This window comes from Rhinoraja longicauda, chromosome 1, assembly GCF_053455715.1.
Source record: "Rhinoraja longicauda isolate Sanriku21f chromosome 1, sRhiLon1.1, whole genome shotgun sequence".
Classification (NCBI taxonomy): domain Eukaryota; kingdom Metazoa; phylum Chordata; class Chondrichthyes; order Rajiformes; family Arhynchobatidae; genus Rhinoraja; species Rhinoraja longicauda.
Window position 1 is genome coordinate 81,267,883 of NC_135953.1, and position 13,286 is coordinate 81,281,168.

The following is a 13,286-nucleotide window of genomic DNA, read 5'->3' on the forward strand; positions in this document are numbered from 1 at the left end:
CTAGCAAATATTTCAGGAACATTTTATTTGCTTGCCCGTGAAGTATCTGAAATAAATCTAACAGGTTAAACAGCTCATGTTGATGAATGCACCATTAAAGTTTTAGTATCATTGAGAGATTGAGAGATTTCCATTGAATTGCCTGCCTCATTCATGCACGAGATGATCAATTGGTGCACTACTCCAGTTGTCAAAACTCTGGAATACACCAAGATCTTTGTATATTCCCCTCTTTAGATCAATTTCAAGTACACAATTGAGGGTGCTTCTCGCTCTACAGTTTGATAAGCTTGTAAGCTTCAATGTCAATCTCCGTGCTGTTGGCCTGGGCTGTGCAATGCTGTTTGTAGACTTCACTCGTTGCTTCTTCTCTGGTCATCCTCATTAGGTCCCATGGTTTTGGAAACTTCATTTATGCACCGATCCTGGCTGAATTTATGTTGGCTAAAATTGTTTCTAGATTTCAGCCGTGGTGGAATTAATGAAACTGGATAATCCTTTGCAGGACATTTCAAAGATCCTGTACAGGCATGATGGGCCACTGGTGCTGAGGCATTCTTTCTGTTGTGCATTATCAATGCCTTCAATCGAAATGCATTCATTTTGTTATAATCATTAGTGAAAAGTGAAGCTAATAGACACAAGGCCACACTTTGTTAAACGAAACATCATAGGCAGTTCTATTAGCTTCACTTTTCATAATTAGTTGGCACATTTGGTTTACATTTTTCATTAAAACCAAGTATTTCGACAGCAAGTTATCAATTATATACAAATACAATGAGCTAAAGTTATTAAACAACAATTTAAGTCTGGATTACAAAAAAGTGATATTTAATTCTAAACAACTGAAACTGTATGAAGAACATTTGCATGTTCATCCTGACTACATGGGGGCTCTGGTTTCCTCCCACCTCCCAAAGTAATGCAAATTGGCAGGTTATTTGGCCAATGCAAATTGCCCCGAGTATGTAGGCGAGTTGTACAAACTGGGGAGAATGTGAAGGGAGTGTGAGATTCATGTAGGAATAGTATAAATGGATGGGCTGAAGGACCTGTTTCCCTGTTGTATACCTGCCTTCCTGCATTTGAAATAGCGCCCAGCAATCAGAATTTACTAACATAACACTTTATTGTTCTTTAAATTTTGGCCAAAATTGTTATAGATACACAAAAACCCTAATCTTGTACTATTTTAGGCCTTGATTCCCAAGTAACATGTAGGATGAGTTTAATTCCCTGGAGCCCCTGAAGTGAAATTTGGTGTTGGCTGTAAAGTATAATTTTCATCTCTAGCATGAGCTTGGTTATCTTCATTTTCCAGACTGGGAATATTTCGAAAGCAGAGATTAACACACTGACCAAAAGCTTTGTTTTGCTGCTCTGTGTTGCCTAAATTAATTGGTCACCCTGTAGTTCATCATTTAATGTATCAGTAAATCATGTTATGATTAAAAGGGGAGAGTAAATACATGTTTCCATGTTACTTTCATTTTGCACCGCCGTCTTTTCTGTCATCGTTTTTTGCAAAACGGAGCCCATTTCATGTGTGCTCTGGGCAATCCCAGGTTAAGTTTTAGAATATGTTGTCATCCCTTTTTATATGCGAAGTAGTAACAATGTTCTCTATGAAACATCACGAGGTTTATAGTGATGAGACTGCCTGCTATGCCATTGACTTGGCTAGTTAGCTTTTCTCTGCTTCTTGGAGACTTCTCCCTCTGTCATACATACCATCTTAAAACGGATTCTTGAATTACAGGTGGTTTAACATTTTTTTGAAGCTCTCATGGGCTTATTTAAAAGGTGAATTCTCATTTTGTCACTGCTCCTAATTTTAAAATGTGAAATAATGAAAAAGTTGAATGTCGTCTTTGGACTGTGAAGTATGTAAATTGTGTATCATCTCTTAGCGCTAGGGAATTCCATTGTTGTTTTACCCCAAGAGTTAAACATGTTTTCTACCATATTTGTGTTAAGGAAGGCTAGTATTAGCTTCAAAAGCTGTAGAGCAGTATCATCTATCCGCTCTAGTTCATCGTTCTTGAGTATCGCAGTTGTCTTTGGTTGTTCCATTTGCATGTAGAAGTAGCCATTGTATATTCTCCAAAGAATCAGTGATTACAGATCACTGCTCTAGTCTTCAGTGTTCCTTTGGTCATGGTGAATGAAATCTGTTGGAGCAGTTTGACAAACTGCTATTTGTTTATATATTGCTCAGAAATCAAATTTGATCAAAGTGCAAGGATTTCTGTTTCAGGATTAAATTTGTTGAAATTTAGATTTATTTTGTTCTGTGTTTTGATTTACATCAGCCTTACCCCTCCTCACCCACCCAAGCACACAAACTCTTCAGTGCCATTTTGGGTATAGGCTGAACATTCCATATGTTGTTGAACTTTCCTTATTCATGCTTATTTTTCTGGCCATGATTTATTCTTATAATTATGCATTCTATTGTTCCATGAGCGCAAATGTGTAAGGGTCATCTCGTCAAAAAACTTCCAATGCGAGAGCCATGTTAACATGGACGCCTTTCGCAAACTATTACTTAACATCTTGCATGTTTATTCATTGTCCCCTTTCCACCTCTTTTATTCTCTCCCCCTCAGCCTCTCTTCAATCCTTTCTCCCTTTCATTCTGCCTTCCTCTCTTCCCTTCCTCTTTACTCTATCCCCAGGAGAAAGTGAGTCCATGTGTTTCTGTGCAGTTTTTCTTTCCAACTCGCCATGACTATCTGCATATCTTATCTTTTGTTTCTCAGCTCTTAGCATTTGTAGTTGCCTGCTTTTCTGTCTTTTTTTTTCTCTGCCCCCATGACTTCATTCTTTGCTTCACTTTTGCTTGCTCTCCAGAGTCATGCTGCATGGAAAAAGGCCTTTTGACCCAACTTGTCTATGCCGTACATCTAAGCTAGTGCTTTTGCATGCTTTGGTCCATACCCCTCTAAAACTTTCCTGTCCATGCACCAGTCTAAATTTCTTTTTGAAATATTGTGATTATACCTGTCTCCTCTGGCAGCTCATTCCATATGCCCCCTACCCTCTGAGTGGAAAAAGTTGCCCTTCAGGTTCATATTAAATCTTTCCAATTTCACCTTAAACCTATGTCTTCGGGATGTTGAATACCCACCCATGGTAAAAAAAAAAAACCCTCTGTGTTAATCCTATGAATTTTCTTCCTGTTTTTATACATTGAAGAAATTAACTATATGGCAAGTCATAGTTTGCCCAATCTCTCTTGAGTCCTGGTAATATCTTCTAAAATCCTTTCTGCACTCTTTCCAGCTTAAAGACACCTTCCTATAGTAGGGTGACCAAGACTGAATGCATTACTCCAAATGTAGCCTCACCAACGTCTTGTACAACTGTTACAACCTCCCAACTTCTATACTCACTAGCCTGACTAATGAAGGCCAATGTGCCAAAAGTCACCTTAACTACCCAATCTACTTGTGACACCACTTTCGGGGAACTGCGCAACTGTACTCCTAGATCCCTCTGCTCTCCATCCCTCTTCCGGGTCATTGTAAAGGTTTTGCCCTGGTTTGACTTCCAAAAACGCAACACCTCACACTTGCCTGCATTAACCTCCATTAGCCATTTTTCAGCCCACCTGCCAAACTGGTCAAGATCCAAGTGCATATCTCTTGTATCCCTCAGAATCTTCTTCCGTAACTTAGCTACTCCAGTTGTTTGGCTTGCTGATCTATAGCTCCCGGGGTTTTCGTTGCTGCCCTTCTTAAAATAGAGGGTCAACACCCTTCTGGCACCTCATAAGTGCCTAACGATGATTCATATCTCCCTGTCGGGGCTCCTGCAATTTCCTCTGATATTTCTGATCAGGCCCAGGGGATTTGTCTATCTCCAGCTTGATTGCACCTCGCCAAATACTTTGCTGTTCTCTCTGTCCCTTTCACTCCACTGTTATTCTGCATCTCATTTCTTGTTTCCTCATTCTCTGGTTGTTTTTCTTGCTCTCTCACGTGCACGTGCTACTTGGATAGGAATTTGCAGTGTTCTTCCCCCGTGCACCTTGCCCGTGCCGAAAATGGTGCAGATAAACTCTACGCTCATGAATTATTGTTATGATATTACCAGTTTGTATTAATTGATGATTTTAACATTTTTCTAATCTTTTTGTGTTAGTTTTTGTGTGCTAAACAATTCTTTTCGTCAAGGAGTAAAATGGCGCCTCAGTTATACTTTCAAGTGCTTGCATTATAATTGTATACTTCATCTTGCCGCCATATGGGTTTCTAAATGTACCCATGTTTAGAAAATGTTTGTTTAGAAATTAATTTAACAAAATACAACATTTTCAAGGGAACAAAAGATTTGATATTTAAAATTACACAATTCTTTGTTGCAGAATTGATCATTGAGGTAATAAAGCAGAACTACCAACAAGTTCTACAGCAGTATCAAGAGGTAATGTTTAATGAGGCAGTCTAACCCATTCTACAATATTTGACCATGCTACTTCTTCGTTGTATTTATACTGGTTTTAAATCTTTTTTTTTGCATTGTGACAATTCTTGGGTCGGAAATTGTGTTTTGATTGGTTGTCATTGTCCCGTTTTTGTTTGTTTTTTAAACTATTTCCTTAGCAGATTTGCGTTTGTGTCCATGCAGTGCACTTATAGTTGGATATTTGAATTTTGCTTGTTTCTTTTTGTTCTGCATGCATCATTACACCTGTTTACATGCATCTACTTTGGCTGCACAGCCAGAAAATGTTGTTCTGACGCTACAGGTACATTTATTCCTTTGTGAATTTGTTTTTTAAATAGATGGTAGATGGATTTAAAAAAACAGTATACTGATCCCTCTCTATTTTGACATGAAGTGTTGTGATAAATTTTACTATTATTTAACTGACCTGCTTATTTTCAGATTGATTTAAGTCATTGATTTTTTTTTTGTGTATAAACTGGAGAAATAACTGGTGAACGGTGTGGATACTGGGATATCTTGAGGGAAATTAGTATTAATCTGTTGGACCACAAGTCTCCAAGGTCTGACCAAGTAAGTTCTCTGACATTGTAGGACGCTAGGGAAGAAATTTCTGGGACCCTGGCAGAGATTTTTAATCATATTTTGTCATCTGGAAATACTTGAAGATTGGGGATTAGCCAATGTTGTTACTTATATTTAAGAAGGGCTGCGAGGACAAGTGTGGAACTATAGGTCAGTGAGCCAGAGACATCATTGGTGGACAAGTCACTGGAGGGGATTCTGACAGGTAAGATTTACCAGCACTTGGATAGGTGGGGATTGATTAGGGATTTTTCAGCATGGCTTTTTGCAAAGGAAATCATGTCTCACAAATTTGATAGTTTTTATAAGAGATCACTGAGATAATTAAGGACAGGGTGGTGGGGGTTGTCTTTTTTGGACAAGCAAGATCTTAAAGTTCTTGTGTGATAGGCTAGTCTAGAAGGATGGATCACATGAGATGAAGGCTAAGCTAGCCAATTGGATTCAAAATTGGCTTGGTGGAAGGAGTCAGAGGGTTGCAGTGGAGTGTTGTGTTTTCTGATTTGGGTTGTAGTGGAGTGTTTTGTTTTCTTAGTTGCGTTGCAGTGCGGGAGGAGTGTTTTTCTGAATCGAGTCCAGTGACCAATTGTATGGCACAGGAATCTGTGCTGGGTGCCCTGTTTGTCATCGATATTAGCAATTTGGTTGACATAATTAATGTGGTTAGTAAATTTTCAGATGACACCCAAACCGTTGGTGTCGTGGACAGTGAAGAAGGCTATCAAGTTTACCAAAGGATCTGGATCAATGGGGGAGGTGGGCCAAGGAATAGCAGATGGATTTTAACTTTGACAACTGTGGAGTGATGCATTTTGGTAAGTTAAACCAGGGCAGATTGCATAGTAAATCGTAGGGGACTGGAAAGAGACTGATGGTTGCAGTTATACACTTAACTGATAGTGGCAACATAGATAGACAGTGTGGTGAAGAAGGCATTTGGCATACCAGTTGTTGGGCTTGGACTCTTCCCCTGGAGCTAAGGATGATCAGGGTGACCTTTACAGAGGAATACAAAATCACGAGGGGTATAGGTAAGGTGCAAGGTCACATTAGGATAGATGAGCCCAGTACTAGAGAGCATAGGTTTAAGATGAGAGGACAAAGACTTAAAAGACCCAAGGGACAATTTGTTCTTAGGGTGCTGTGCAAATGGAATGCGCTGCCAGAGGGAGCTGTGGAGGGGTGTAAATTGACAATGTTTAAAAAAAATGTTACTACAGGTACATGGATAGGATAGGTTTGCTAGGTTAATACCCAAATTAGTCAAATGGGCCAGCTCAGTTGCAATACAGTCTATTTGAATGAATTGGTCTGAAGGACATGTTTTTGTGCTCCAACTCTAGTACGCTTGCTTCTATTATGGTAACCGCTGCTTAAGCCCATGAACTGTGTGATCGCTCATTTAAGACCAAGAGGAGGGGAAATACTTTTTTTTCTGAGGTTCTAGAATCTTTGAAACGCTCTTCCTGGAAGAGCAGTGAGCGCAGAAGTAGAAATGTACTGATCAGGGGATGAAAAGGTCATGACTTGGATGAAGGGATTAAAAGTACCATTAGCAAATTTGCAGATGATACAAAGCTGGGTGGTAGTGTGAGCTGTGAGGAAGATGCTATGATGTTGCAGGGTGACTTGGACAGGTTGTGTTAGTGGGCGGATGCATGACAGATGCAGTTTAATGTGGATAAGTGTGAGGTTATCCACTTTGGTGGTAAGAATAAGAATGGTGTCAAGTTAGGAAAAGGGGACGTACAACGAGATCTGGGTGTCCTAGTGCATCAGTCATTGAAAGGAAGCATGCAGGTACAGCAGGCTGTGAAGAAAGCTAATGGAATGTTGGCCTTCATAACAAGAGAAGTTGAGTATAGGAGCAAAGAGGTCCTTCTGCAGTTGTATAGGGCCCTAGTGAGACCGCACCTGGAGTACTTTGTGCAGTTTTGGTCTCCAAATTTGAGGAAGGATATTCTTGCTATTGAGGGCGTGCAGCGAAGGTTTACTAGGTTAATTCCCGGAATGGCGGGACTGTCATATGTTTAAAGACTGGAGCGGCTAGGCTTGTATACACTGGAATTTAGTAGGATGTGAGGGGATCTTATCGAAACATATAAGATTATTAAGGGGTTGGACACGTTAGAGGCAGGAAACATGTTCCCAATGTTGGGGGAGTCCAGAACCAGGGGCCTCAGTTTAAGAATAAGGGGTACTCCATTTAGAACGGAGATGAGGAAAAACTTTTTCAGTCAGAGAGTTGTAAATCTGTGGAATTCACTGCCTCAGAAGGCAGTGGAGGCCAATTCTCTGAATGCATTCAAGAGAGAGCTAGATAGAGCTCTTAAGGATAGCGGAGTCAGGGGGTATGGGGAGAAGGCAGGAATGGGGTACTGATTGAGAATGATCAGTCATGATCACATGGAATGGTGGTGCTGGCTCGAAGGGCCGAATGGCCTACTCCTGCACCTATTGCCTATTGTCTGTCATTGAGGATAGCTAGGAATGCATAGTTGAAGTTACAATCAGACCATCTTAATGGCTAAATAGGCTCGAATAGTCTCTTAAATTTAAGAGATCTATCAAAAATATGGTTAAATGAAGATGAGATGTCTATTAGCTGCAATCCACTAAAATAACAGGAAACCATGGAAAGAGACAAAGTGCTGGAGTAACTCAATGGGCCAGGCAACAGTTCTGGAGAATGATCAGAGGTGAAAAGACAAAACATATGAGATAACGAGAGAATGTGAAATGAGGCCAGAGGAAAGAATATATTTGGAATGCGTGTTGGCAAGGGGAGGGGAAAGGGAGAAATGGGTGCAAATGGGCACAGGTAAGCGGGAGAATAAACTGGGGTGTGGACGGGGAAGGTGTTTGTTGGTTACCTAAAATTGGAGATTTTGATGTTCATGGGTTATTTTCCTCCATTCCTATCTTTGCATTACATGGTATTGAATAATTGCTCTTCTCATTTGTTTATAATGAAGTGCATATTATTTAATATTGGTAACAAGCTTCTTTGACATATTGAATCTAATTGATGTGCCCTGTGCATTTATTACATACACAATTTTAAGTGTATTCTTCAACTTCCAGCTAAGATAAAGGTTTAAGTGTTCTATGATTGTTGATGTGACTTGTCTATCAAGATAAACCTGTCAATATTTTCTTTCTGAAACAGATAATCTACTATGAGATTGGTTTCATCATCTGTGCAGCTTTGGGAATTGTGTTTATATTGCTCATGCCTATTTTGGGCCTGTGTTTCTGCATGTGCCGTTGCTGTGACAACTGTGGAGGAGAGCTGCACCAGCGGCAGAAGAAAAATGCAGATTGCAAAAGAAGCTGCTATGCAACATCCTTGCTGCTCGTAACTGTAATCATAACGTAAGTTCAAATGTCAACACGGTCTTGTGGAGAATGTTGATCTTTGCATTGATGGGACTTGGTTGCTAAGTCGGAAACCCAAGTGGAGCAGTTGATGCTCTTTCCCCTCTGGTATCAACTTAAAGAATAGCACCAGGAGTAGGCCCTGTGCCTCTTCAAATCTCCTGTGCTATCCGTTAGATCACGGGCTCAACTACAAAAACCTCTCAATTATTCAATGATTCAGGCTCTGCATTTCTGGAATAGAGAATATCAGATTCATAACCCTAAATGAAAACAAAATCACCCTGATCTCTGCAATCTGATATTCTCACCTTTGGTGGAATGATGGAAAACATCCATTTCACATCTTTTTCTATTTAGTCCACTCAGAATCATGTATGTCTCAATAAGATTTTTCGACAGATTGAATGACGTGTTCTTCCAAAGCTAAGTGAGAATAGGCTTAACCTGCTCATTTCCTCTTCATGGCAATCCATTAAATCCAGGAATGAACTAGTGAACGTTCTCTGATCTGATATCAATCCAAGTAAATCCCTCTAAGGAAACCGAACTCTGCACGATTTACTAGGGGTGAAAGGTTGCAGTTAGACATCCCAAGTCCAGAGAACTTGTTTGCTATTTGCACCATCAATTTGTTAATATTTAAAGTGTAGGAAGGAACTGCAGATGCTGGTTTAAATCAAAGATAGACACAAAATGCTGGAGTAACTCAGCAGGACAGGCAGAATCTCTGGAGAGAAGGAATTGGTGATGTTTTGGGCCGAGACCCTTCTTCAGACTGATTCGGGCTGAGACCCTTCAGACTGATAATTAATTCAGACTGATGATTAAATAGTTAATATTTTAGGTTTTTTTTCCCATCCCCTCATTATATATTGATTTTTATCCAGGTATGCTTTTAGTTTTCTAAATTTTTATTAGCTTTACGAAATCCTTCCTATTTCAGTAATAATTTCTTTACCAATGCAGAAACTAGAGGTTGAAGCTTGATGCTTTGTGCCAGAGCTGCACATTGTTACAATGTGATGTGCAATATCACCTTCCCCTCGGCTAACAATGTACCATTCTACATTTCCTTGGTCATCATCCCCTTTGATCTATGCTTTCACACCCTACTCTTCCATATTTGTCCTCCTTTTCCCTAACTCTCAGTCCGAAGAAAGGTCTCGACCCAAAACATAACTCATTCCTTCTCTCCAGAGATGGTGCCTGAGTTACTCCAGCATTTTGTGTCTGTCTTCAATAGAAAAACTAAAGCTTCCCCGAGCAATACAAAAATGTGAAATGGGAGCAAGATGAGACTACTTGAGCCTGTTGAGTCATTCAGATGATCTGATTGTAACCTCAACTATGCATTCCTACCTGTCCTCAGTGACCTTTTCATCCTCTTATCAATATCTTTCCACTCTGCGATTCTGCTCTTGGGTTCTACTTCCACTGCCCTTCCAGGAAGAGTGTTTCAAAGATTCCAGACCCTGTGAGAGAAAAATATCTCCCCTTGTCTTGGTCCTAAATGAGTGATTTATTTTCTTAACATTGTGGCCGTTGGTTGTAGATTCTCTCTCCACGTTCACCCTGACTAACGACCATGGATCTTTCTTTCAATCAGGGTGCCTCTCATTCTGCTAACTTGCAGTGCTAGCATTTATTTTGAAAGGACTAGAATACAAAACCAGTGGCTTTAGGTTCTGATCAGACCGCATTTGGAGTATGGTGAGCAATTTTAAGCTCCGTGCCTCGTGACCTTCTTTGAACTGCTTCCTTATAAAAGTGACCAGTGCTGTAAATCGTACACACTATGGTCTCACTAGTACACTATTTAACAAAAGCACAGTCTCCAATTTGGGTGTTCAATTTCCATTGCAAAGAACACTATTTTGGTTTTCTCATTTGCTCAGCCTGCATTCCAGTCTTTTGCAAATCATGCATTGGTGGACCCAGATCCCTTTGTATCCCACAGCTTTGCCATCTCTCAACATTTAAGTAATGTATCTTTTCCTGTCAAAACACATTTTCACACTTTTCCACATAATCCTCCATCTGCCAAATCTTTGCCCACATATTTAATATGCCAACACTTTTGTGAACTATTTGTGTGTTCCTCAGGACTTGTTTTCCTACCAATCTTTGTCCAGCAAATTTAGCAACTATACTTTTGGTGCCATAATCTAATACGTTTATAAGTCGTAAAAGTTGAGGCTGCATCTTTTTTATCTTGCCAACCTTTAAAGACCTATTTATGCATACTCTTTTCCTATTAGCTAGCTAATCTTCTACTTTTGCCAACTTGAGCATTCACTTTCCACAATAATTTGAAGTGGCACCTTATCAAATACCTTTTGGAAATTGGTATGCACACCAGTTCCTTTTTCACCTCGGTATGTTACTTCAAAGAACGCCAATAAATGGATCAAACACCATTTCCTTTCCATAAAACAATGTTGATTTTGCTTGCAGTTTTCCATGAGCCTTATTCCAGCATCTCTAATAATAGTTTCTAACTGCAGTTTCCTGCTTTTCTTGAACAAAAGAGTTCCATTTATTATTTTTCATCTAACGGAACCTTTCCCAGAGTTCTAACGGAACCTTTCCCAGGAAGAATATTCTTGCTATTGAGGGCGTGCAGCGTAGGTTTACTAGGTTAATTCCCGGAACGGCGGGACTGTCGTATGTTGAAAGATTGGAGCGGCTAGGCTTGTATACACTGGAATTTAGAAGGATGAGAGGGGATCTTATCGAAACATATAAGATTATTAAGGGGTTGGACACGTTAGAGGCAGGAAACATGTTCCCAATGTTGGGGGAGTCCAGTACCAGGGGCCACAGTTTAAGAATAAGGGGTAGGCCATTTAGAACGGAGATGAGGAAAAACTTTTTCAGTCAGAGAGTTGTAAATCTGTGGAATTCACTGCCTCAGAAGGCAGTGGAGGCCAAGTCTCTGAATGCATTCAAGAAAGAACTAGATAGAGCTCTTAATGATAGCGGAGTCAGGGGGTATGGGGAGAAGGCAGGAACGGGATACTGATTGAGAATGATCAGCCATGATCACATTGAATGGTGGTGCTGGCTCGAAGGGCCGAATGGCCTACTCCTGCACCTATTGTCTATTGTCTATTAAGGAAGTTTGGTAAATTAAAACTAATGCATCAACTATCTCATCTAGCCACAAGATTATTTGAAGAAGTCCAGAAGGGCCCAGGGACTTATTAGCTCAGTACCATTTCCCTAATAATTTGATTTTTTTCCCCTCCCCACGCTTCCTTGTCTTCCAATTACTGATTGAGAGCTAATTCTGGGATATTGCCTGTATCCTCTCTAGTGAAGGCTGATGCAAAATACCTGTTTAATTCATTGCCAGCTCCTTATTTTCCAGATTGGCCATTATTGTAATGGTGATGGAATTTTGTTAGAACATACATGTTGTTGGTGAGGCCACGCTTGGGGCAGTGTGCACAGTTTTAATCTCCTTAACGTTAAGGATCTAATGGATTTGGAGGCAGTCGAAAGAAGATTTATCAGGTTCATTCCTGGAATGAGAGTGTTGCCCTATCAAGAGAGGCTAAACTGATTGGGTACACATTGTTTGGAATTTAGAAGATTTAGCATTGATCTTAATGAAACGTACAGGATCCTAAGGGAGTTTGGTGCAGTAGTGGTTGAGTGTTTTTCACGAGTGGGAGTGTCTTGAATGAAGGGACATGGTTTCAAGATAAGAGGTCATTTAGGGTAGAAACCTCTTGCAGATAGTAGTGCATTTCAGCCCCAGTATGTGATGGGGAGCAGATCATTAGATATATTTAAGATGGAGATAGATAAATGTTTGTAAAATTGAGGACCACGAGGAATTGGCACAGAAGAGTTGAGGCCAGCATTGATCGGCCTTAAGGGCTGATATAACACTCCCCAGGGTCCTATTGTTCACTGTTATTATCCTTCCCTGGTTTGACTTCCCAAAATCCAATGCTTCTCACATTTGAATTAATATCCATTAGCCAATACTTCAGTCCAGCTGATCAAAATCCTGCTATAATTTTTGATAACATCTTCACTGTCTATGATACTACCTATTTTAGTATCCTCTTTAAACTTGCGGATCATGCCTGTTACATTCTCATAAAAATTGTTGATATAGATTATGAACAGCAATGGACCCAGCACTGATCCTGAATCGCAGAACAAGTCACAGGCCTCCAGTCTGCAAAACAACCTTTCACCACCACTCTCCCTCCTACCCTAAAGCCAATTCTGTATCCAGTTAGCTAGCAGTTCCCTGGATCCCATGCAATCTGTCCTTACAGAGCAGCATACCATATGGAACCTTCTCAAAGGCCTTGCTCAAATCCATGTTGAATACTGTACATCTGCAGCCTTGTTCTCATTGCCTCAAAATTCAATAACATTTGTAAGACACAATCTCTCATGTACTTAACCATGCTTACTATCCCTAATAACCTGTCCTTCCTATTGCATGTATATCTTATCCCTTTATCACCAGTTACCTTCCTACCACAAATGTCAGGCTCATTGGTCTAGATTCCCAGATTTTTCTTTGCAGCCCATGGGGGTACAAAATTAGCCACCCTACAGTCTTCTAATACCGTGCTGTTGTCTAATGATGATCCGTGTATCTCAGCCAGGACTCTGGCAATTCCTCTTTTAGCTTTCCACAGAGTCCTTCGATATATCAGATTTATCTGCCCTTCATGCATCTTCAGATGTCCAGCATCTCCCCTACTGTCATCTGGACTGTCCTCGAGATAACTCCATTAGCTTTCCCAGATTCCTTAGTTTTCATGCCTTTCTCCATGGTAAAAACAGAAAAAATATTCTTTGATATTTGTCATGTAAATCATGTTGGCTGCTTACCA

At 40.2% G+C, this 13,286-nt stretch overlaps 1 protein-coding gene across 13 annotated transcripts in view; it reads left to right on the top strand.

The window, feature by feature from the left end:
- Nucleotides 1–13,286, top strand: part of prom1a (prominin 1a) — a 154,028-nt gene that overhangs the window by 69,036 nt on the left and 71,706 nt on the right. For 9 of the 13 annotated variants that reach the window (XM_078401098.1, XM_078401136.1, XM_078401157.1 and 6 more), the window contains exons 4-5: nucleotides 4,373–4,431; nucleotides 8,210–8,415. In XM_078401098.1, the coding sequence (XP_078257224.1) occupies nucleotides 4,373–4,431; nucleotides 8,210–8,415 (265 nt within the window). Of the gene's footprint in view, nucleotides 1–4,372; nucleotides 4,432–4,693; nucleotides 4,757–8,209; nucleotides 8,416–13,286 lie in introns of those variants that run through there. The other 4 variants (XM_078401193.1, XM_078401185.1, XM_078401214.1 and 1 more) reach the window with 2 other exon arrangements.